Raw genomic sequence first — 23,534 nt, 5'->3', positions numbered from 1 at the left:
GACCCTTGCCCATGTAATATAGAAGTTCTTTTAAAATTGATTTTAAAAAAAAACATACCACAAGGATATGTGGTAAAACTATTATAAGGAACATAGAGCAAAGGAAACTGCCTTATTCCAAATCAGAGCTTTTTAGATACAATTGTAATCCAGCTATTTTATGCCATGACATCTCTATTATTATTATTATTATTATTATTATTATTATTATTATGGCTTTTCGTTTATTCTGGTGTTTTTTGTTCACATTTTAATTGTTTCTTTTGTAAACTGCCCTTAGAACGTGACTGAAGGCTAGTATAAAAATACTTATACTAAATAATAATGAAGCATATAAGCAGTGGCGGAGGAAGCCGCCTGGCCAACCGGGGCGCCAAACCCGAAGGCACCCCCCCGGTGTGGGGTGTTGCTCCGTAGCGTGCATGCGTCATGATGCACGGCACACGGCCGGCGGCTGCTTTCCTCCCCCCTTTTTTTAAAGGGCTTTTTTTGGCGCTAGCACAGGCAGAGGCGAGGGGCGGGCCAGTGAGGAGGGGCATCATGCCAGCCACAAGCGTGACGCCTCGCTGGCCCGCCCCTCGACTCCGCGCTGCGGCTATGCAGCCCAGCACCGAAAAAAGCCTTTTAAAAAGGGGGGGGAGGAAAGCAGGTGCTGGCCGGCTGGCTGAGTGAGCAAGCCGATCGCGGGGGTGGGGCCTCGAGTGTCACCCCCCAGGGCGGTACCCAGGGCGGACCGCCCCCAACGCCCCGCCCCAACGCCCCGCCCTTGCCCCACCTCTGCATATAAGCTGCACAGTGCCTCCACGACTGCATTTCTGCAGTGTTCATGCTATATTGTGAACAAAGGACTAGCATCACTACAGCATTAAGGGGGATGTTGCTCTTGTTATGGTGGGAAAAATTACTGGCTAAGATCCAAATAGCTGTTTAAGCTCACACTAGGAACCTCAACTGGTCCCATGAAACTTCTAAAAGCATGCATGAAAACTTTGTTTTTAAAGCATTAAAGGTAAAGGTACCCCTGACCATTAGGTCTAGTCGCAGACGACTCTGGGATTGCACGCTCACCTCACTCTATAGGCCAAGAGAGCTGGCGTTTGTCTGCAGACAGCTTCCGGGTCATGTGGACAGCATGACTAAGTGAACCAGAACAGCGCACGGAAACGCCGTTTACCTTCCCGCTGGAGCGGTACCTATTTATCTACTTGCACTTTGACATGCTTTCGAACTGCTAGGTTGGCAGAAGCTGGGACCAAGCAACGGGAGCTGGGACCAAGCAACGGGAGCTCACCCCGTCGCGGGGATTCAAACTGCCGACCTTCTGATCGGCAGGCCCCAGGCTCAGTGGTTTACACCACAGCACCACCCGTGTTACCATGCAGTATATTGGGAGGTTAGGTAGTGCTGACTAATCTAAAATGTCTTTGGACTAACAGAACTTGTTTTACAGTTTTTAAAATCCATATAAACCTTAGAATAACAACCAGAGATCTTTAAAGTTGCAATTAATCAACAATGTCTCACTTTTTATTCTGAAGTGTTTGTGGCTATTTTTGCAGTGATGAGGCACCGTTCTTCTATTTATAGGTAAGTCAAAGAGCAATTTGTGTCCAAGTCAAAACAAAATAAAAAATAAAAAAAAATCCTTCCAGTAGCACCTTAGAGGCCAAGTGTCATTCATAATTATTTTTAGCCTCTCTTGCACAATTTAAGTACATGTGTGGATTGTAGTAATTCATTTGTGAATGCACAGAGTCCAGTTTTTGATCTGTGAATTCACATATCAACTTTTGTGTTCTTTTTGTGTCATCTGTGAAGACATTCAGTGCTACAACTGGTCTTCTATCAACTGCTATTGAGCCATATTTTGGGATAAGGCTATTTTTACATTTTGCCTCTACCATTATAATAAATGCTTCTGTGTTCCTGTGTTCTGTGAGTAACAATGGCTAGACAAGCATGGGAATGTGCTGCTCAAAGGAGACATATGAATTAGCTTTTGATATTGTGAAGTATTTGGGAGTAATAATTGAAGTGGGTTTAAAGACACTAGTGAAAATGCCCTAACAATTTGCTTTACACATTTATATTGGGGAGAAAATATATATATGCAGACTTCTGTTCATTGGCATAAGGCAATAGGTCAGTCATGCCCCCCTCCAGCCCTCTAGTCATCCAGCCAGAATTAAGTCTGTTTACCGTACTTCCCAGAGAGTTTAGTGGAAGAGTTTTTCCCTTTCCCATTGAAATCAAAGGAGTGCTTAATTCTCACTGGATCGTGTACTTAGTGTTTACATCCAGGAAAACCGCATGGCTGATTTTAAAATAATTTTACACATGGATATGATGATTATATAAATTGTTCAGTAATCTCTATTTTAGAATGTGTTATTCCTTGACACTTTGATATTGGCCAAATACCATGAAAGCAGCTGGAATTCTATTCCTGTTGGTTGAGATGAAATACTTTTTAAAATATTCAGTTAATTTCTTATCATGGCCTGGGTTGCAGCTAATGATATCCCAAAGAGATATTTCCTCTTGGCAGGTAATAGGTTCCCCCCCCTTCTTTCACCTCCCAAGCATCTGAGACAGAATATTTGGCTTAGATGAATGTTGCTCTGGCAATGTTGCAGCACATTCTAATTAAGTAACAGTCTCAAGTCATTTTTATATCTGTTATAATGATAGCTGAAAACAGATTATATTAAAATATTCACAGATTTAAGGGACACAAATGGTGGTGATGCCCAGTTCTTCTAACAAAATGTGTGTGCAGGTACATATGCTTCTCAAATTCACCATCAGAGAAGAGACTTCAGTTATCTGGTCCACAAGGTGTCCTATTATAAAACTAGTTTCTGTTTCCATGCTGAGGTCCCCTGATACCCCAGGTACATAGAGCATTTTGCCTTAGTATTCAGGTGGGTCCCACACCACACAGAGACAGTGCCACCTAGTGAACATGAAGACATTCTACAAGAGAGTTGTGTGAGGGTGTTTGTTTTTTTTTTGTATATGGAAACGTAAGAAAAGGAAACAACAAGCATATCTGGGATGATTCTCCATAATGAATAAAATAAATTACTTTAAAAACCTAATTCAAATGTTTATAGAAATACAAATATGCACAAAGTCAGGTGACAAAAGCACAAATTACCAGTGTACCAACAAGTATCTCACACAGATTTGCAATGTGGCTGATTTCACATGCCAGCTTACCATATACTAGAACTCATGGACACCCAATGAAGCTGTATGTTGGAAGATTCAGGGAAGGTAAAAGAAAGTACTTCTTCTTCGCACAAGACTATGGAACTTGCTGCCACAGGAGGCAGTGTTGGCCAACAACCTAGATGGCTTTAAAAGACGATTAGACAAATTCATGGAGGAAAGAGATATTGAAGGCTACAGGCCATCGTGGCTCTGCTCTGCCTCCACAGTTGGAGGCAGCAATGCTTCTGGATGCCAGTTGCTGGAAACCACAGGAGGGGAGGGTGCTGCTCTTGTGCTTGGGCCATGCTCATAGGTTTCCCACAGGCATCTGGTTGGCCACTGTGAGAGCAGGATGCTGGGCAGGAAGGGCCATTCGCCGGATCCAGCAAGCTCTTCTTATGCTCTTATGACAGGGTGGTTGTAATGAAGTATCCAGGTTCAATTTAATGTGCTTGTTTTAACTTTAAGGTTCTGAAGGACGTGGGACCACGATTTCTGAAAGGCTACCTTCTCCCACTCCCATATGTACTCACTGAACCTTAAGATTCCCTCCAGTGGCCATGCTAAGTGTCCCTGACAAATGAAGTGAAATAGATGGCTATCAGAGAAAGGGCCTTTTAGGCAGTGGCAACCTGGTTATGGAGCAGCCTTCTCAACTAGCTTTACCTGGGCCCATTTTTGTGGTAACTTTGATGGCAGCTTAAGACTTTTCTGTTTACCAAGGCCTTACAAATAACTTGCATAGTTTGGTTTTCAAAGCTATTATTTAACTTTGGGGGTGTGGTGAGTTTTGTCTTTGCTGTATTTATGTTGCTTCTGATTTTATGGTGTTAGTAGGTCTTACTTTGTATTCACTTGTATTCTTACTTATTTATTATAAGCCGCCCAGATAACTTTATGTCACGGGGCAGCATACAAATGCCACAAATAAGCCAGACTCCATAACCATTCAGGAATTATAGGATCCATATACTTTTCCCACCTGGAGTCTGTCTACTAAAGCATTATGAAATATTTGTCTCCTTCAGTGAGAAATCAGAGTTCTGGTTTAAGCCCAAAGTTTACTACTGTTAAGATGGTTGGTTGCGTTGTGCCATATTAGAGCCTTCTCCCTTTCACTCTCCCCCCACAGTACTTCCATCAGAATGCCATTATACTGTCTAGTGCAAACAAATGCTTTTTTTTAAATCTTAGGTGTCACCTGGCTCAGAATAATGCACAGGTTCTCATCTGAATCAGAGTGAACGAATTAACAAATTCATGTTGCTATCAAGTGCCAAAAGAAAGTGAGTGGCAAATGTGGCCATGTGTCTCTGTTGAGAAATGCAGGCATCTAGGGCATGGCTAGATATCATATATGGTTGTTTTTTAAATGCCTTTTGAAGCTTGGAAAGCAATGGCTTCCTAGATAGAAGAAGAAGAAGAAGAAGAAGAAGAAGAAGAAGAAGAAGAAGAAGAAGAAGAAGAAGAAGAAGAGTTTGGATTTGATATCCCGCTTTTCACTACCCGAAGGAGTCTCAAAGCGGCTAACATTCTCCTTTCCCTTCCTCCCCCACAACAAACACTCTGTGAGGTGAGTGGGGCTGAGAGACTTCAAAGAAGTGTGACTAGCCCAAGGTCACCCAGCAGCTGCATGTGGAGGAGTGGAGACACGAACCCGGTTCCCCAGATTACGAGTCTACCGCTCTTAACCACTACACCACACTGGCTATACTTTTTGCTTTTTAGATTCCAAAGAAACACTATACTTTTTGCTTTTTAGGTTCCAAAGAAACACTGTCACCAAAGAACAACAGTTCTCTTCCTAAATTAGATATATAGTGGGTGATAAGAAGAACCAAAAATTTGTATTCTACTGTTCACAGTCCATTCCAACACAGAGTGAAATGTTCTTAAGCTCATGGAAAGCCCATTGTGTTAGATTCTGGCCATTGTATTTGTTCTACCCCTACAAAATAATTCTTACAAAGTACTTTCATTAAGGCCCTTCTTAGCAGTGATATATAAACTAGCTATGGCATTAATGCAACAACACCCTGCTATCTTGGTGAATTCATTCAAAGTTAGCTGGGCAACAATAAAGTGCTTAGGGGTGCATGGTGTGATTATTTATTTAGCTGCCAGTAGATGGCACTGTTACTTAAATCTGTTATTATAAATAACATTGTTTTTAACAGTTACAGGTAGGTAGCCGTGTTGGTCTGCCATAGTCAAAACAAAATAAGAAAAATCCTCCCAGTAGCACCTTAGAGACCAACTAAGTTTGTTCTTGGTATGAGCTTTCGTGTGCATGCACACTTCTTCAGATAGTTTTTAACAGGTAGTCTTGCTGAACATACCTGAAATAGCACATGTGAGAGTGCAAAGCAGTTGCCAAGATAAACTTTATTGTTATTCCGGATTGCTGTTTGACAGTAGGATTCCAGATTCAGCTCTCAGGCAGAGATCCTCACCCCCTGAGTTCCAGTCTTATCTGAGATCTCTTATGAGGAGCCACACATCAAACTTTTATGACACTTTGTTAGCAAAACAATAAGATTTTTTTTGCAACATATCAAGCATATGAATCAAGGAAAATACCAAGTTATTGAGAGGAGTCTGTCAGCTATCTAGAAAACTCTATTTAGTGTTCTAACAAAATGTGGCACCCTATTTATAGTCCTGGGAATCTTAGTTTCCATTTTTTTAAAAAAATGTATCTAGATCTCATGGTTGTAGATCCAAACAAGAAAACATGTGAGTGATGCCTGGTAAATGTTTAGACTAGCAGGAACTATGTAGGAAATCCAATAGTAATTCTCTTTCTCCTCATGCTCACATGTGTAGTTTCTTAAATTTATTTATTCAGAACATTTATTTTCCACATCATGGAATTTCTAGGCAATCTCCCACCCAGGTAGTGAGCAGACACTCATTTCAGTCAGGTGCCTGTATCACATGCTTTCACATCAAGTCCTAGGATTGATGTATATCTATCTTATGACACATTTATGTCAGTGTACTAGAAGAAGAAGCAGCAAAGATCACCAGTGCTGAAGCAATGATTCTTCAACATCAACTTCATTGGACTGTTCATGTTGTTCGGATGCCTGATTATCGTCTTCCAAAGCAACTACTCTATTCCAAACTTAAAAATGGAAAGCATAATGCTAGCTGTCAACAAAAGAGGTTTAAAGACTCACTCAAGGCAAATCTTAAAAAATGTAGTATAACCACCAACAATTGGGAAACACTGGCCTGCGAGTGTTCCAATTGGAGAACAGCCTTTACCAGAGGTGTTGTGGACTTTGAAGACACTCGAACTCAGGACGAAAGGGAGAAACATGCTAAGAGGAAGGCACATTTGGCAAACTCTCACCATGATCAACTCCTATCCAGAAACCTATGCCCCCACTGTGGAAGGACGTGTGGATCCAGAACTGGCCTCCACAGTCACTTACAGACTCACTGTTAAGACCATACAAAATAAAAAATTAAAAAAATCCTTCCAGTAGCACTTTAGAGACCAGCTAAGTTTGTTCTTGGTACCTGTAACTGTTAAGACCATACAAAATCGAAAATTCTTTCTAGTAGCACCTTAGAGACCAACTGAGTTTGTTCCTGGTATGAGCTTTCGTGTGCATGCACACTTCTTCAGATGCACACGAAAGCTCATACCAGGAACAAACTCAGTTGGTCTCTAAGGTGCTACTAGAAAGAATTTTCGATTTTGTTTTGACTATGGCAGACCAACACGGCTACCCACCTGTAACTGTTAAGACCATGTTCATGGAAGACAATCTTACTCGGCTATGAATGATCGCCAAAGATAATTTCTACACAAAGATTCTATCAACACAGGAATGTTGTGTTGCATGAAGTTGTTTTGAGGAAAACTTTGGAAAATGTAAACAAAAAACAAACAAACCCTCATTTCCTGAGCAGTTTATATAATTTAAGCATAAGCAAAAGGCAGCAGCTGGATATAGCAGAAAACCAGGAGCTTCATCAGAGAAGCTAGAAAACAAAAAGATCCTTTATATTCCGCAATGTCCCCTGCCCCCTGAAGATTCTTTCCTGTACTATATGTAGGGGTTTAATATAGCTGAAGAATGGGTGAGGTGTTTAACAGGACTATATAATTTCCATTCAAATCTGAATATCTCCTGTGCTCATGGATAACTTTGAACTAAACTTTATTTTTAGGTCAGAAGCAAACCAGATGTGTTTGTGTTTCCAAATCAAATCTCATTATTAATTTACTTGGCTGAATATTTGAACACACAACCAATTAGAAAATTGGTTATTTTACTGTGATTCATTTTCACCTCCTCCACTAATATAAAATGAATGGATATCAATATAAATGTATTTTTTAAAAGAAGTATATGTATGTCAGTTATTTTAAGAACTGTATGCAATTCTAAGTAAGATTTGATTCAGCACAGGAGATGAAGTGTAAATGAACTTTAATTTTCACAATACAAAATATCACATCCTTGGAAAAGGGGGCAAAACTTTAAAATGTCAGTTGGAAACTTTACTTTCTGGCTAAACAATGATTTAGTAAAAAATTTCTGGGTGCAATAAATTTTGAATGTACAAAGCTTTTACTTCAAAAGTTTAATAAAGACCTTTGATCTACAGGTATAGTCAATATATAAGTAAACTGGAGTGCATAGTTTGCTTTTAGTTTGGTTCATATGATTTCTTTCAACTTAGGTTATTCGTTTTGCTTCCAAGAAACCACCTTTAACAATGTTAGTATTAAAAGGATAGCATTAAATCTGCATTATGGAAAGCTAATTACTGCAAGACAAGAAGCAGCCGTTATTTTTTAGATGGACGCTAGTACCGAATTGCTGTTCCATATTGGCTTCTCATTCGCATTCATTCAAAATGGCACCTGAACATTTCATCTTGCATTTTAGTTGTAGCAGCTATTGAAAACAGAGCGTGAAGTATGTACATTTTACATGCCACCACAAATCCAGTTTGCTGCAGTGATTCCTGTGAACGAATTTCCAAACTTTTTATTTATTTATTACTAATGCCACTCTTCAACGTAGGTATAATTAAATACACCACAAGATTCTTTCCATATTTCGATATGGAAATAATTCTTTCCATATTTCGATATCTTTTCCCAGTTATTTTCTCCAAATGATCCAAATCGCGAAACTGATAATTGGAAAAAGGCACCCGTTGCTGCGAAGTTTGTACAACAAACTGCAAAGTCTCCTATCAGCCCACCTGCCTGTCTACGGGGCGATTCGTTCTTTTTTTTAGAAAAAAGAGAGAAGGAGAAGAAGAAGAAGAAGAAGAAGAAGAAGAAGAAGAAGAAGAAGAAGAAGAAGAAGAAGAAGAAGAAGAAGAAGAAGAAGAAGAAGAAGAAGAAGAAGAGGTGTGAATTCGGGTTTGAATAACCCTCTAAGGAACTGGGATGATTTCATTGGTGAACTGGGCGAGGGAACTGTCGCCGTGACTTCTATAAGACGCGCCGCGCTCGCCTCGCCTCTATTCGCGCGGTCAAACGAAGGCAACGAAACGCTTCCCACGCTTCGGCTCCTCTGGCTGCCCCTTCCCTTCTCCTCCTCCTCCCGCTCAGCCAGGGAAGCGACAGTCCCCGCGGCCTCCACCCCACTTCTCACGCGAGGGCTGCAGCCTTCAGAGCCTGCTGACCATGTTCCAGGAAAATGCCCCATAGCGCTCGCCCGCCCTCCTGTCAGCACTACACGGGGCTGCCCGCCTGCCTGCCTCCCTCCTTCCCGCCCTTTCTCCTCTCACCCTTGGCGCGCGCGGTCTGGACAGGCAGTCAAACCCCTTTCCGCTCCTCTCTCGTTTGCCTCAGAGTCACCTCTTGGGTGCTGGGGGGTCCCCCACCAACCTGTCACATCCAGAGCTTCTTCAAGCGGCCGCGGCGGGTTTCTCTTTCCCCTTCTGACCCTTCCAGAGCGACACCCAACAAACTGCCCTCCGTTGCCCGCCCGCCCGCCCGCCCGCCCGCCCGCCTGCTGCTGCCCTCAAGCAGCCATGCGGGCGCCTTACCTGCCGCTCAGGCTCTATCTCTGCGCGCAGCTGCCCGCGCGCCCCAGGCCGCCCTCCCCCGCGACGGGTCTTCCCCCCTCCCTCCTCCTCCCTCTCCTCTGCCTCCTCACCTCCCCGCCCCCCCCCCCAGATTTGGCTTTTTGGAATTCCTAATCGCTGCTGGTCCCTGTGATTGGCTGCTCGGCTGTGACCCCGCTCGGGCTCCAGGCTGGGCGTATAAAAGAGGCCTGAGGCGGGGGCTCCCGAGCATTCCCCGGAGCGGGCACCAGGGACCAGCCGCAGTATGACGGGCAAAGCGGGCGACGCGCTCGCCCACAGCCTGCCCGCCAAACTCAAAGCCCCCGACGGCGCACCTGCTGCTCCTCCTCCTCCGCCGCCGCCACCCACAGCCTCGGGCCCCCCAGGGGCGGCAGGGGCCCCGGTAGGCTCCGTAGCCGCGGGGGGCAAGCCCGTCTCGGGCCCCGCGGCGCCACGCTGCACCGGCTTCGGCATCCAGGAGATCCTGGGCTTGAACAAGGAGCCGCCTTCGCACCCTCGCGCGGCCCTGGACTCGTTGCCCGCCGGCCACCTGCTGGCGGCCCGCTCCGTGCTCAGCCCCGCCGGGGTGGGCGGCATGGGCATGGGCTTGCTCAGCGCCGGCAGCCTGCCCGGCTTCTACGCGCAGCCCACGTTCCTGGAGGTGCTGGCCGACCCGCCCGGCGTCCACCTACAGCCGTTGGGCCGAGGCCCCGCGCAGCTCGACACCAGCCAGACGGCCAGCTCAGGTAGAGGCAGAGCCGTGGGAGGGCGAGGAAGGGGGCAGCCGGGGGAGAGAGAGAGAGAGAGAGAGAGAGAGAGAGAGAGAGAGAGAGAGAGAGAGAGAGAGAGAGAGAGAGAGAGAGAGATCCAGCCTCAGGAAAGCGGGAGGCCGCGGCTGCCTTGCCAGGCAACCCCGTGAGGGAGCCCTCCAGGTTGGCCAGCCCCGCACAGCCGACTCAGGAGGGAGACTCCCAAGTCTGAAGGGGTGGTCCCCCCCCCCACCTTCGGGCCAACACAGGCTCTTCTTGCCTTCCCATTGTCAGCGATCTCCGCTTCTTCCAGATCGCGGCTTTTTGAGAAAGTGGCCGAGCAGCTCCATCCCCAGAGTGCGGTCATTATAAAGCCATAACGAAAGATAATCTACGGGCGCAAAGGAGAAGGGGGGGGCTCAGGAGGCAGGGAGAGGGGGTGACGTTCGAACCCAGGACCGGCCGCTGGTTTCCATCCTTCTGAATGGATGAGACAGAAACGCGGGGCTCTGCGCTGTTGAAGGTAGCATGGTCGGGGCTCAAGGTCCCGATTTGTTACTATAAGCGCCAAGGGAATAAAAGGAAATAATATGAAAAGCAATGGCCGGTTTCCAAACGAATAATAATAATAATTCAGAATAATTATAAACGGGTAAAAATTAGGAGAAACGGCAAAAGTTGTTATTTAAGTGTCTAATATATAAATACCCTTCCTTGTGTTCCAGCTCCCTTGGTTCAAAGTCCATTTTTTCATTGCCCTGTCACTTATATATAGGGGCGATAAGATTTACTAGGATCCCCAAAATTGCAAGCTTTGGGGCGATGCGCCATCAACTTTATTTTAAATTCATAAATACTTTTTTTCTTTTTTAAAAAAATTGACATTTCGAAGGGGGAGAAATGTCGCGTAAGGCTAGGAAACGAAACTGGCCTCCAAGTCTGGAAGGGAGAAAAGAGAAGCAGGAGCCAAGAGCGCACAGAGAGCGAGGCGTCCTCGCGATGCAAAACGCTGCCAGGGGGGATCCGGCCGGGGAACGAGACCTGAGTCGATCGCACAGCGCCCCGATCCCCCGATCCCGGGAAATCCGAAGCGAGGTCTGAGTGTGAGACTCCCTCGCCTCGCACCCCGGAGCGTCTCGGGGAGCCGGGAGGGGAGACTCACCCGAACACACCCACCCTCCAGGAGCTCTGGTCCCCATCGCTGCCGCCTTTCTGTGTCCCCAGATTCCGAGGATGTTTCGTCCAGCGACAGAAAGATGTCCAAATCCTCGTTAAGCCAGAGCAAGAAACGGAAGAAGAGGCGGCACAGGTAAGGCGGACGCTGCTCTGGAGCCCCGCGAGGCAGAGAGGGAGGATCTCCCCACCCCCACCCCAATTGCCTGGCCTGCCCTTCCAATCTCTACATTTGGGCCCCAGAGTCCAGGGAGTCAGGATCACCTTGTGCACGCGGGTGGGTGTGGGGCGGGGGGACGACGACGACGACGACGACAGAGAGGGAGCTGCAGAGATGCGCCAAGGAGAGTTGCGCCCTTCTCTGGGTCCTCCATCCTAACGGAGTCCTCTGTCACCTCCACCAGCATCTCCTCGGATGGACCCGAGGCGCAGCTCAGGGTGGAGGCCGCGCTTCTCAAGGCATTTGTTCTGCCTTTGGGTGCTGTTTTGTCTTGAAACCTCCGACCCAAGAGAGGCCAGGGGGGGGGTCTCCTTCGCCCTGGCTGATCCGACCGGCTGCACGGTGGCACTTTCCTTTCTCCCCGTGAGCCGCAGTTCTCCACCCCAGGGGGATGTTGTAATCCAGCTTCCTTGCCTAGTGGTCCATTGTCATAAAAGACGCAGCACCGGGGTGGGGTGGGGAAGCTGTCCTCGGCGACCTCTCTCTGCATCCCTCGTTCTCCAGGGATCTTTTGGGCTGTTTCTTTCTCTCTTTTTTAAAAAATGAAATAAATGAGGGATTATTTTATTTTATTTTTTGCATGTGTTGGAACCCTTTAAAAAGCAAGGCAGTGCTTTGACCCAACCGGAATCTCCGGGTGGTTGTGTGTGTGTGTGTGTGTGAAAGAGATGCTATTATGAAATGCATCCTATTAAATGATATGGCTGGCATCTGCTCAGGAACACGGGACGAGAGATCAAGGGTGGTTTGTGCGATGAATTTATATTCCTCCCCCCACCCCACCCCACCCCCGGCAAGAATGCTGCTGCAATTTCCGTGACTAGCAATAAAGTATTCGAAATGTTCCGCAAGCTGACAGGACAGTTTGCAAACAGGAGATGTAGGAGAGAGGAAAGGAAAGTGAAGAGGTCTTCTGTGGAGGTCTAACCTCCCTTCCCAGATCTGTCACAGTCTCAGGGGGCAACTTGGCCCTGTCATTTTGCCCCCAGGAAAGGGGGACGCGGTCCTCTTTCCAAAAGTAGCTGCGTTCGTCTCTGGTAGGACTGCAGGGGTGGCCAGAAAAATATTCCCAAGCCAGCCAATGGCAATCCTGTTATTCCTGAAATTCAGGACAATGAGGCAGCAATGCATCTGTTCGGACCCGGTTTGGGGAAATAATTAGATCAGTTTTGCTAAGCGGTGGAGTGCCTGTGGATTACAAGAACTTTCCCGCGAAAGGTTGGCTAGAATGAGGAAAAGGGCAAATTAAGGGTTCAATATTTCCTTAAGCAGTGCAATTGCCGTGGCAAAGCGGATGCTTCCGTTTCACTGATGAGGTCAACGCAGATGGGGGACAAGAACTTCCCAGATGAACTGGACTGATACAAGGGAGTGGGTTGGTTCGCCGTTTAGATCCAGGTTAAAATCGAAGCACGTTTTCTTTCTGGATCCAGTTGGAATCAAGTGTTGAATTTCTTAGTGATTTCAGGAGTGGTTTTTTCTTCTTCCAATGGGTGTACAGTATTTACCTTGTCCAGTACATTTGGTTTTTTTATTTTATTTAAAAAGCCAATTAATTCACTTATAATTAGATACTTCTCCAACAAATAGTTGCAAAATGGAGAGACACTAGAAATGTCTCTGTTCCTGAGTCAAAACAAAATAAAAAAATTCCTTCCAGTAGCACCTTAGAGACCAACTAAGTTTGTTCTTGGTATGAGCTTTCGTGTGCACGCACACTTCTTCAGATACCTGTTCCTGAGGTTTGTAAACAACAGTTTTTGAGGGGTTGTTGGTACAAAGTGAACTAAGGTGATTTTTAAAAAAAACGAAATTTAAGTATGCATTTCAGAAAGACGCATTCTGCCATTTAGTTTTGACAGGAAAACTATCCTGCTAGAAAAGTGGGAGATTTGTGTTGTCCTCCCCCCCCCACCCCGCCCCCAGCAATTTCCCCAAATGACGATACAGAAGAAATAGTCTTCAAATTGCCTCGAGAGAAGGATATCGAATGGTTAAACGAGTTTACTGTATTCGCATTGGCTGTGATTCCGTTTGGAGGGGGGGACACACACCCCAAACTCTACCAGTTAAAGAACTAATACAAACGCTCGATCGCGTAGAATATATCCTTTGTATTAACAAGGTCTTTTTGTTAACACTGTTACTGATCTGATACAGTGTGTTAGATTTTAAATGCTTGGAAGTGATTTGAGAGCATATTGGCAGCTTTATTGGAAATTCGCACACTACATTTTCTTTTATTTTTACTTAGTGACTTGGATTTCTTTCTCTTTGCTACATTTATTCAGGGGTGCAGACGTTGATTTCATATTTATTTGGGCTTGCTAGCATTAGTGTGTGTACACACACACACACACACACACACACACACACAGATGAACTACAATATTGTAATGCAGACTGCTCCCTAGGTAGATTAATCACAGAACCAGAGGGCTGCCATGCATCAGAAATTGGAGCGGATAGCCTAGTGCTCATTCAGATTTGCGGCACAACAGGAGCATGAAAGGAACCTGTCTGCTCTGCAGGCATCTTTCTTCAACTCCAGTTGTGCTTCCGTTTGTTTCCAGTCCCAGACGATCGTTTCGGTAGTGTGCCTGTCTGTGAGGAGGACTTTGGAATAGATAAACGTGGGAGAAGTGTGTCCTTGGTATGAAATTCGTTGTTTTGAAGATGTGAAGTCATACTTACTATGCTGTTCACAGCACAGCACAGCTGAACTGCTGACGGCACGGCACAGGTGGTACTTACTTAGGTTGTAAAGTGTTAGGGAATCTATGTGGTGCTCAGGTCATTTATATATTTTTTTAAAAAAGGAAGACTGGCAGATGTGAGAAAGGCTGGGCACTTTCAACATTTTAAAAGAGAGGACTGTGTTGTTACCCATCAATTTAAATGCCAAACATAGCATGCTGTGCACTGGTGTTGAAATAATATTTGCACCTGAAAATGCTGATATGAATGCTGCATTGAAAGAAAGAAAGAAAAGCAAATAATGGTTTTTATTATTTAAAACTTGCATTTTCCCATAAAATCCAACCTTCCACATTAAGCCACTCCCTATAGGTATTGACAAGCAAAACAAAGTATTTTCAACTTAAAGCATGTCTTCTGACACTGAAAACTACATCTTACAGAATTAAGAGTCACCAGCTGGATTCACACTGCTGGGGTTTGAATGTAGTGAATTTGCCAGATTTTGTTAGGATTCTGCTTTAGTGCTGTGTGACACATATTCAGTGGTGTTACATTTCACAGAAGTACTGCTAATAATAATAATATGGAATTAATTTTTTAAAAGATCCATAACTCTTATCAGTTTAGTTGTTATAGTAATAGCTGGAACCAAATCAGCAAGCCAGTATCTTTATTGTTATTTTGCTAACATACAGCAAAATATTATCTTTATTTTTATTTATTTTTTATTTTAAAAAAGAAAAGAAAGCAAAATGAACAAGTAATTTAATTCTTAACATGTGTAAAGTTACCAATAGAGATGTACATATATTTGGACACTCTATAGTTAAGATATATATGTGAGAAACTTAATCCAGTCTAAAACACATTTATTTGATAGCAAGCACTATTGACTGCAAATGAGCTTACATCCTAGTGAGGGTGGTTAGGCTCACAACCCAGAGAAGCAAAGACAGATTCTATCTGCAATAGCATTCTATTTACAATAAAAAGCCATAGCATATATACAGTGGGATGGTGTAGATGTTAATCATGTATGCCACTCTGAATTCTTGGTGGGGATACTGATACAAAAAATAAAATTATAGGGACTTCACATTTTTTTGGCTGTAGAAGCTGAGCAGGTGTTTGGGGGTGCTACTTCTTGTCCCCCCCTCCTGTGGCTTTCTATGAGGTGGTGCTTTCCCCTAATTTAAATATTTTGAGTAGCTTCTGCTACAAATGGGTTTGTTTTTTGTGGTGGCTTTCCTGACAATGAACAGAAGCAGGAATCTAAGACTACCCATTTATTAAAGTGTTTAAAAAACCAAGTGCCACACTTAGTTTTGTTTAACTGCCCTCACCCTTTGCCACCTTCTGAATAATAGCCCCATTCTCCATGTGTTGAGAGATTTGCTTTTGTCTCCCACTTTGATTTGTTAATATACTTTACGGATAGGCCTCCGCTTTCAATTCAGCTGGAGGGCTTTGGAGACATAGTTAATTCTACCATTTCAATCAATTGGACTTGAAGTTGGCCATTTTATGCACACTTACCTGAGAGTACCCCACTGAGTGAAGAGGGATGCAGCAGACAAAATGTGGGTAGGATTTGACAGCAAAGTGCTTACCTTTGCTTGTCATAACCATGGTGAACTTTCTCTCTCTATAAAATTAAAAATTAAAAAAATCCTCCCAGTAGCACCTTAGAGACCAACTAAGTTTGTTCTTGGTATGAGCTTTCGTGTGCATGCACACTTCTCTCTCTATGTACCTTTACTTCCTATGGCTTTTGGCTAAACCACCTGTAGATACATATAGGAGGCAACATGGTGCAGTGGTTAGAGTGTTGGGACCCAACCTGGGGAACCAAGTTTCAAGTCCCGACTTGACCATGTACTGTAGCTCACTGGGTAACCTTGGGCCAGCCCACCTCTCACCTAACTTAGCTCCCAGAGTTGTTGTGGGAGAGGGAGAACCATGTTGGCCACCTTCAGCTAGTTGGAGGGACAAGATGGGATGTAAATGCAATAAATCAATAATCAAATGTATTTTACCCACTCTCTTAAGCTTTCCCTTTGGTCCTTCGCCCTTTTAGGATAGTACAACATTTAGTTTCATTTTTACTTTTTCATCAGTTAGTTTTGTTTCCTTTAGGACAATTTTCACATCCTATCAACTGGAGGAGCTGGAAAAAGCATTCAATGAGGCCCATTATCCTGATGTCTATGCGAGGGAGATGCTGGCAATGAAAACAGAACTTCCTGAAGACAGGATACAGGTAATTGTACTGCTATGAGACCCCCAAAGTGCCATGATACTAATTTTCCTCTTCATGTTCTTTAGTTTCTTCAGAAAGGACAATGTATCCTTTTAGACAGAAACAGAGTGTCAACGCTAAACAGTTTTCTTGCAACCTAGATCCTCAAAAGCTAATTATCATGGGAAAATAACCCTCAATTGGTTTGGTCTTTTTATGTCTCAGGTTGCATTGTTTGCTCCTGAGTTTATAGTAAGGTGTGTTATACAGGGAAACATGTAAGCTAGAAAAACCATGAGAAGGGAAGTGTAATGTAGGAAGAAGGCTAAAAGTATTGTATCCTTGTTGAAGTGGCATGAGTACAGAGGGCTCAGGAGCTATCTGTGAGGAAGGAAATGGTTAAAAAAGGGAACCCAAGCAGAATTGTGTCCCAAGCAAAGGATCGCTGGAAACTTGGTAAGTTGAAGCTCACGTGAGTGAATGCTTCTCCATGCAATAAAATAAACTAAACTGTTGTGGGGAAGGCTAGGGTAGAACTCTTTTCCTGACATTCTTTTTTAAAGTAGAAGGTATCTATTTTGTATATTAATAAACAATCTGAAGTAATAGAGCCCAACATAAGTTTACCATCTAACAGAAAACGCCATGAACTGAACATGCCACATATTTATTATTTGGAAAATAATTTTATGAGTTAAATTCATTCTTAGTAAAATCAAGAAGTGTTTTGTTATTCACTGTAATGGTGTATAGACTGTGCCCTAAGGCTGAGGATTGCTTCCTAAAGCTGAACCAAATAATGGTTTATTAGCAAAAGTCACTATCAGTGGCTGCCAACAGCAGTAGTCTTAAGGAAGCTAAAATTTGTAACACTGTGAAAACTGCCCACCGTGGGTTTTTTGTTTCTGCTAACAAATCCATTGCCTGATAGTACTGATTTCTTTAAGTTGTGCATTCTGCTAGTGCTTAGCTGTGGACCTACCCATCTAAAAATTGCAGCCTTAAAGCTTAATCCTATGATGAGCCCCTCTGCTGGCAAATCATTGCAAAGTCATGACCTGTGCTGTGCTGCTGACTGCCTCAGCTGATCCCGGGTGTTATGCCAGTATAGTGTGGTGTGTGGCAGAGTGGTCTTGCACTGAGATGTCATGTGACGCACAACTCTTACATGGCAAGAGTGGGGCAGCTAATGTTTGCTGCAAGCTAAAAAGCATTTCAGTTGCCCGGTTACCTTTCACGGGTGTACTGCTCTATGCTTGAGATATGGTGGAAGGGCTTTCGGTGAGGTTGCGACTGATGTAGGCAGCAAAACAGAATGCATCTGTGCTACTTCCCTTGTACAGGATACAGTTGTACCGACAACAGTATTACTACAGATCAGAGGTCTCAAGCATCAATAGCGCTGAAACATAGGAAACTGCCTTACAGCAGGCCAGGCAATTTGTCCATCTAGTCCAGTGTTGTCTGCCTGTGTCAGGTAGAGGCCTTTTCTGTTACCTGCTACCTGATCTGCTTTTTAACTGGAAATGCAAGAGACTGAGCCCGTGACCTGTGTGCAATGCATGTGTGCCACTACTGAACTTTGGCCGCTTCTCACTTGTTCACTTGCAAATGAGTGGTGACAGCATCAGGAAATTATGAACTAACATGGCATTCATAAAACATGGTGCGGGTTAATAATCTGAGCCAAAGCTGGCAGAATCCTGTTGAGAGTTCCTGCTGGAAACCACTCATTATTTCATGAGTCCCCACCCCACCCCACCCCCACCCTTGGATACCAGAACAGCATCAGCCCTTACCTACAATCTTTTAATATTTTGTCACATTAATTGTGACTTCATTGGCTTTCCTTGCTTTGGATATTTGCATACTCTTCTCCTAACCCTCCCCCCCAACATCCCTTGGGCTTTCACCTTCCTATAGCACCCCCTCCCCCACCGACGCTATAAAACTGTTTACTTAAATTATGCACCATAAATCACCTTCTCTCCAGCTCCTTAATCATTTGGTTGCTCTCTGCTGAACTCTTTCCAATTTGTCAATCTTCATGGTAACAAGACATAAAGTGTGTGTGATTGCAGTGCGCCAGGTTGGTTCTTCTTGTGGCTTTAAATGGGACTGGAGACTCCCGTCCTTGAGGGTCATAGGTGACATTCAACTAATATTGCCTTATATCTGAGATCACATTGTGCCTTGTGCACTTCCTTTACTCAGGGATATTGCTTAAATTTCTAAAACTTATTGTCCCCACCCCCACAATTGCTAACCTGTGACTGTGACCCAGAAGGCCACGCGAAAAATTCTGCACGCACAGCCACGTTTTCAAGAGTCTTTCCACTGCATGTTTTACTTAGTGCTAAGAGTGCCTTGCAGTTATTCATTTGTTGTTCCTTCAACTAGCACAGTTACTGGGGAGAAACTGCTTGTTCCTAGCTTTAAAATGGAAAATTATGTTGCTGGGGAAAGCACATTTTACCCCACCTAGCACTTCCAGTGTTCTTTAGAACTCCTTCCTTATGTATATTGGTTTGACATCCACATGGTGTGACATGCACCCCTACTTGCTGATCAAAAGACAACAGGCTGCCTGGGAGACAGGGTCAGGCCTTCTTGGTGGTGGCACCCTCTCCTCCATTGGGGAACTTGTCTATGTCCAACTTTCATGAGGCTTGAGATGACAGGTGAAGATCTTTTTAATGAGACTAGGTCAGTTTGGAAGCTGAAAATGCTAAATACTGCTGTGCAGGGTATTTGTGTTTTACCATTTTTAGATAAACATGGTTGATGTTAGCTGCTTTGGGTGTTGTATGGCTGTAATGTCAGTTAAGACAGTAAAATGAACAAGCAAGCAAGCAAGCAAATAAGCTAGAGATACAGACAGATATATACCTCTGGGACTGTGGTTATAGGAATATCATAGGTGCCCGTTGACTAGTGCTTCCATGAAATTGCAGGTAGCCTGTATTGGCCATCACTCCCGTCCCTTACTACTGACCATACCATTTTGTAAGCTTTTAAAAAAGTATTAATTGAATTTCATTACTTTTCTTTTGCAAAGATGTTTTTGCTGCCTGCACACAAGCATGACCACATGTGCTCATGCATAAAAAAGCATGGCAGCCCGAATTAGGCATCCTTCTTATACTGAGTCCGACCACTGGTCCATTGAGCACAGTGCCAGAGATGGGGCCTTTCTCTTGACATAGTTGGACTCCAACTCCCATCAGCCCCAGCTAGCATGACCAAGGGTCAGAGATGATGGGAATGGTAGCCCAACAAGAGACCACAAGTTCTCTTTCCTTGGTCTACAATGACTGGGAGCAGCTCTTCAGAATTTCATGTGGGGACTTCACCATTTCTCCGTGGAGATGCCTGGTGTTGAACTTGGGACCTTGTGTGTGCATCTATAGCAGATGCTATACCACTGAGTTAGCAAGGAATCTGAAAAGAAGGGTAGGTTCTAGGATAACAGCAGGTATCATATTGAGGGCAGGAGATTCTAGTTTAACTGGGCGACCAGACAAATGCACCCAAGCATAAGCAAAAGTATGCAAATAGGCATCATTTTAACTGCAACGCATTGTTGTGTGACATTTCCCGCTGCTTCTGCTCCATAAAGCTCAGAGCAGTTCATGGGGCTCCTGCGGGGTGCACTGTTCATGTGGCCCTGCCCAACATCATGGTCCTTTACAGCTGCACTGTGGGAACAATGCTCTCACACAGATAGTCATCAGAATACTCCAAGCAATGAAGCTGTGTTGGTGCCCGTGTGCCAGAACTTAGTGTTGTACTTACCTCATGACCCTTGCATAGGAGACAATGGTACCCACCATGGAATAAGCGCCAACATGTGGTATCCTAATATTGCAGAAGTGTGGAGAGATACTTTGTGGCTTTAAAAGTTGGAAGATATGGTTGGAATGTATTATCCGAGCTTCACACACATGAAACTAATATGCCCAGTGCCTTTTATAGGATGGTCAGGGTCCAGGGAATGAGCCAAAGAAAAAGAGACCGAGAAGGCACAATCAATACGGCAATGGCTTATCCAATGAGAAGGAATGTGTTGTGAAAGATATTATGCTGTACTGCATTCAGATTTAATTTTCTGTTTCAACTTATTGCATTCTGTCATCCCTCCCCCCCCCTCCAAAAAAAGGCAAGTTTGAGAGTGGTTAGTTGTTTATGTCTGCAGTTTATGTCACTTCCAAACAAGTTTGTTTTACGCTGAGAATCAGTTCAGGGAATTAATTGTAAATCAAGCCTCATTAATTCTCCTTATAGTGGGGGAAAGAATAAATTAAGGATTCTGGAAGACCGGGGTGGGTGGACATTGGCAAAGGAGATGCAAGCATCTTTCCCATCATTTCACCTTCAGTTCAATTAATGTGAGTCTCTTTATTGGCAAGTGAGGATGCTGACCATTTCCCCATCTCTTGCAATCCAGTGCTTTGTGATACTCTATCACTGACTGATGATGAGGAGAAAACAGAGCAATCTCCTATTTGTCAGAAGCATTTTGCTTCCCTAGATATCACCTTAGTCCACATCAGAGGAAGAAGTGTGCATGCACATGAAAGCTCATACCAAGAACAAACTTAGTTGGTCTCTAAGGTGCTACTGGAAGGATTTATTTTATTTTTTATTTTGTTTTGATCAGAGGAACGGATGAGAGTAGATTCTTGAGACATTAAGTCTTCATTAGCTATATCCTCTTTAATGCACTTTGGGAACAATGCTCTTGCATAGGAGACAATGGTACAAAATATGAATGTAGAGCTATAAAGTGATGTTGGCTGGAGACACTTTGAAAACATTTCCAAGCAAAATTATAGTTATCTCCCCTGTTCTATTATTGTAACATGGATATCTAACATCCGATCATGGTACTTTCTTGTGAGTGTTAATTAATTCATTGTTTCTCAGGATATGAACGGGGGGGTAGAAGTGAGGAAATAATTGCAGCAGGAAAAACAGAATGAAAGTGAGAGGAGAGGAAAGAAATGCAACTCTTAGCAGCGAGTTCTTAAATGAACTGCATTCTCTCAGTGAATTACACTGGCTGTATTGCAAAGGCACTGAACAAATGGTTGATAACATAAGGTTTATAAAATAGGTGTAAAGGATGTAAGTAGGAAGATGCCCAATATGGCGGAAGGAAGGATGAGTCCAGGAAATGCAAACATAGTGCCATGTTCCTTAGAAGTTATCTAGCATATGGTTGTACAGTGCAGAAAATGCTCTCTTCTCATGATACTTATCATGATACCTATTCCATGTGATCATAGTGTGCATTCTTCATATATTAAATAAAACAGCAGCAGTGAAGCAATTAAATAAAACTAACAGGCAGAAGCATATATATGACAGCAAGGCATTACATAGAAAGTGTCGATCAAGACCTGGCAACATAAAACACCCTTTGCAGCTCCCCTAAAACTTGTAGTGTTTGAGCCACATGATTCTCCAGACATTCTATTCCGGCTTGATAAAGGTACTATTTTGTACTTGATATCCTGTGTATTTTAATAGTTGATACACAAGATTGGATAATGCATACTGAATGTGCAGAAGACGCAGTGATTATTATTTTTTAAATCATTTAATTATTGCACATGTTTTTGGATGGACTCGGCTCAGTGAAAATGATTCTGCTCTGTGAAAACGGCATGAGCATCTGGACACCCCCGCATTGTGAGTGATGCCCATGCTTCCCAGCCTGCTATCCCTGATAGGATCATGCAGCCTTGTCCTGCTAGGTCTCATCTTAGCAAAAGTCACAGAATGGCCAGCTCAGCACTGTGTCATGGAACAGTTTCTTGCTTTCCCAGAATTCTGAATAATCAGTTGGTCAAGCCTCCTTTTCATGCTGTCAAGCTAGCAGCCTCAATTATTTGGAGCGGAAAGTGGAGAAATCTATCTGCCACTATCCACCAATGATATGAGAGAAGGGACTGAAGAAACGGCTTCTGTTTCCCCACGCTAATGGTGTTTGAGATCTCAGGATACTAGTGAGGCCTGGCATCTCCACCCTGCTCTACCCCAGTGGTTCAAATTCACAATACTGTCTTGATGATTTGATAGCAACATCATTGTAGCCTGCCTAACTGAGTAGACTACTCCTCACTGTTGCCAAGAGTTTTCCTATTTGCATACCTAAAGTATTATATCTTTTCCTTCATACTCAAAGCTCTCATTCCCAGAGCTGTTTGCTCTAGGAACTGAGTGCAGATTGTACAGACAACAAATTTTCCCATACTGTACTGGCTTATCATAACTTCCCCAATGTTAAGTCTCCAAGAGATTTGGGTTCTCAACTTAACCACAGTTTTCCAGCAAACCTTCAACTACTACAGCAGAGACTACTAGCTTTGGGGAAAATGTCTGGACATGTGCAGGCAGGACTCTGTTTTATCTGTTTTGCAGCCTTTCCACCATGCATCTGTTCCTTTTCATCTATTTGTCTGCATGTTATTACTCCTTGAATACTATTACTATTTTGCCCAACAGTTAAGAATTAAAAGTCCACCTTCATGTTAGGAAGAAAGACACATTTTTCTGCATTATAGCCATAAATGGCTTCCCCCCTTCTAGATAATCTTAATTGATCTGAGCAAGGTTGCTGAGAGTGAGTTTGGGCCGCAGTAAAAAAGATCCCCCCCCCAAGGGCAGATGGATTAAAAATCTGTACACGGGATATAAAATAAATGTGTGATCTTGTTTTTATGTTAATAATATGATAATATTTGTACCTGTTGTGACTATTAAGATCTTAATGACTAATATCAATAATATAAGCACCCACACGGTTGTTGCTGAACTAACCATACACTTTAAACATTAACCTTGCACGTGTAACATAACACAATTCATATCACAAAACAGCTTTGTTGCATTTGTACAGTGTTCCCTTAAGAAAACATGTAAATGCAACTGCGCATAGTAGGATGAGACAGCATTGCCATACTGTCAAATCGCAGAAATGAATGTTTGTATAGAGTCAGACATGCTTGATTCATGGCACAAGTTCGCAAGCCATTATTCAGACTTGTGTATGCACTGAACATGATATATATATATATATATATATATATATATATATATATATATATATATATATATGTTAAGAATTACAAAAAACATATGCAGATAGTTAGGCTCAGGGCCCCACCTTCCAGAGTGCTGGGCCCCA

At 43.6% G+C, this 23,534-nt stretch overlaps 1 protein-coding gene across 2 annotated transcripts in view; it reads left to right on the top strand.

Annotated features, from left to right (window-relative positions):
* The first annotated feature begins 9,468 nt into the window (after positions 1 to 9,468).
* VSX2 (visual system homeobox 2) overlaps positions 9,469 to 23,534 on the top strand; it is a 29,499-nt gene continuing 15,433 nt past the window's right edge. Inside the window, exons 1-3 of one of the 2 annotated variants that reach the window (XM_033142787.1) lie at positions 9,469 to 10,007; positions 11,235 to 11,319; positions 16,240 to 16,363. In XM_033142787.1, the coding sequence (XP_032998678.1) occupies positions 9,527 to 10,007; positions 11,235 to 11,319; positions 16,240 to 16,363 (690 nt within the window). In that variant the 5' untranslated portion in view covers positions 9,469 to 9,526. The remainder of the gene's footprint in view (positions 10,008 to 11,234; positions 11,320 to 16,239; positions 16,364 to 23,534) is intronic. The other variant, XM_033142797.1, reaches the window with a different exon arrangement.

This window comes from Lacerta agilis, chromosome 1 (assembly GCF_009819535.1).
Source record: "Lacerta agilis isolate rLacAgi1 chromosome 1, rLacAgi1.pri, whole genome shotgun sequence".
NCBI classification, from domain to species: domain Eukaryota; kingdom Metazoa; phylum Chordata; class Lepidosauria; order Squamata; family Lacertidae; genus Lacerta; species Lacerta agilis.
The sequence above is the reverse complement of the archived record's forward strand: the minus strand, read 5'-3'. Positions and strand labels throughout refer to the sequence as shown.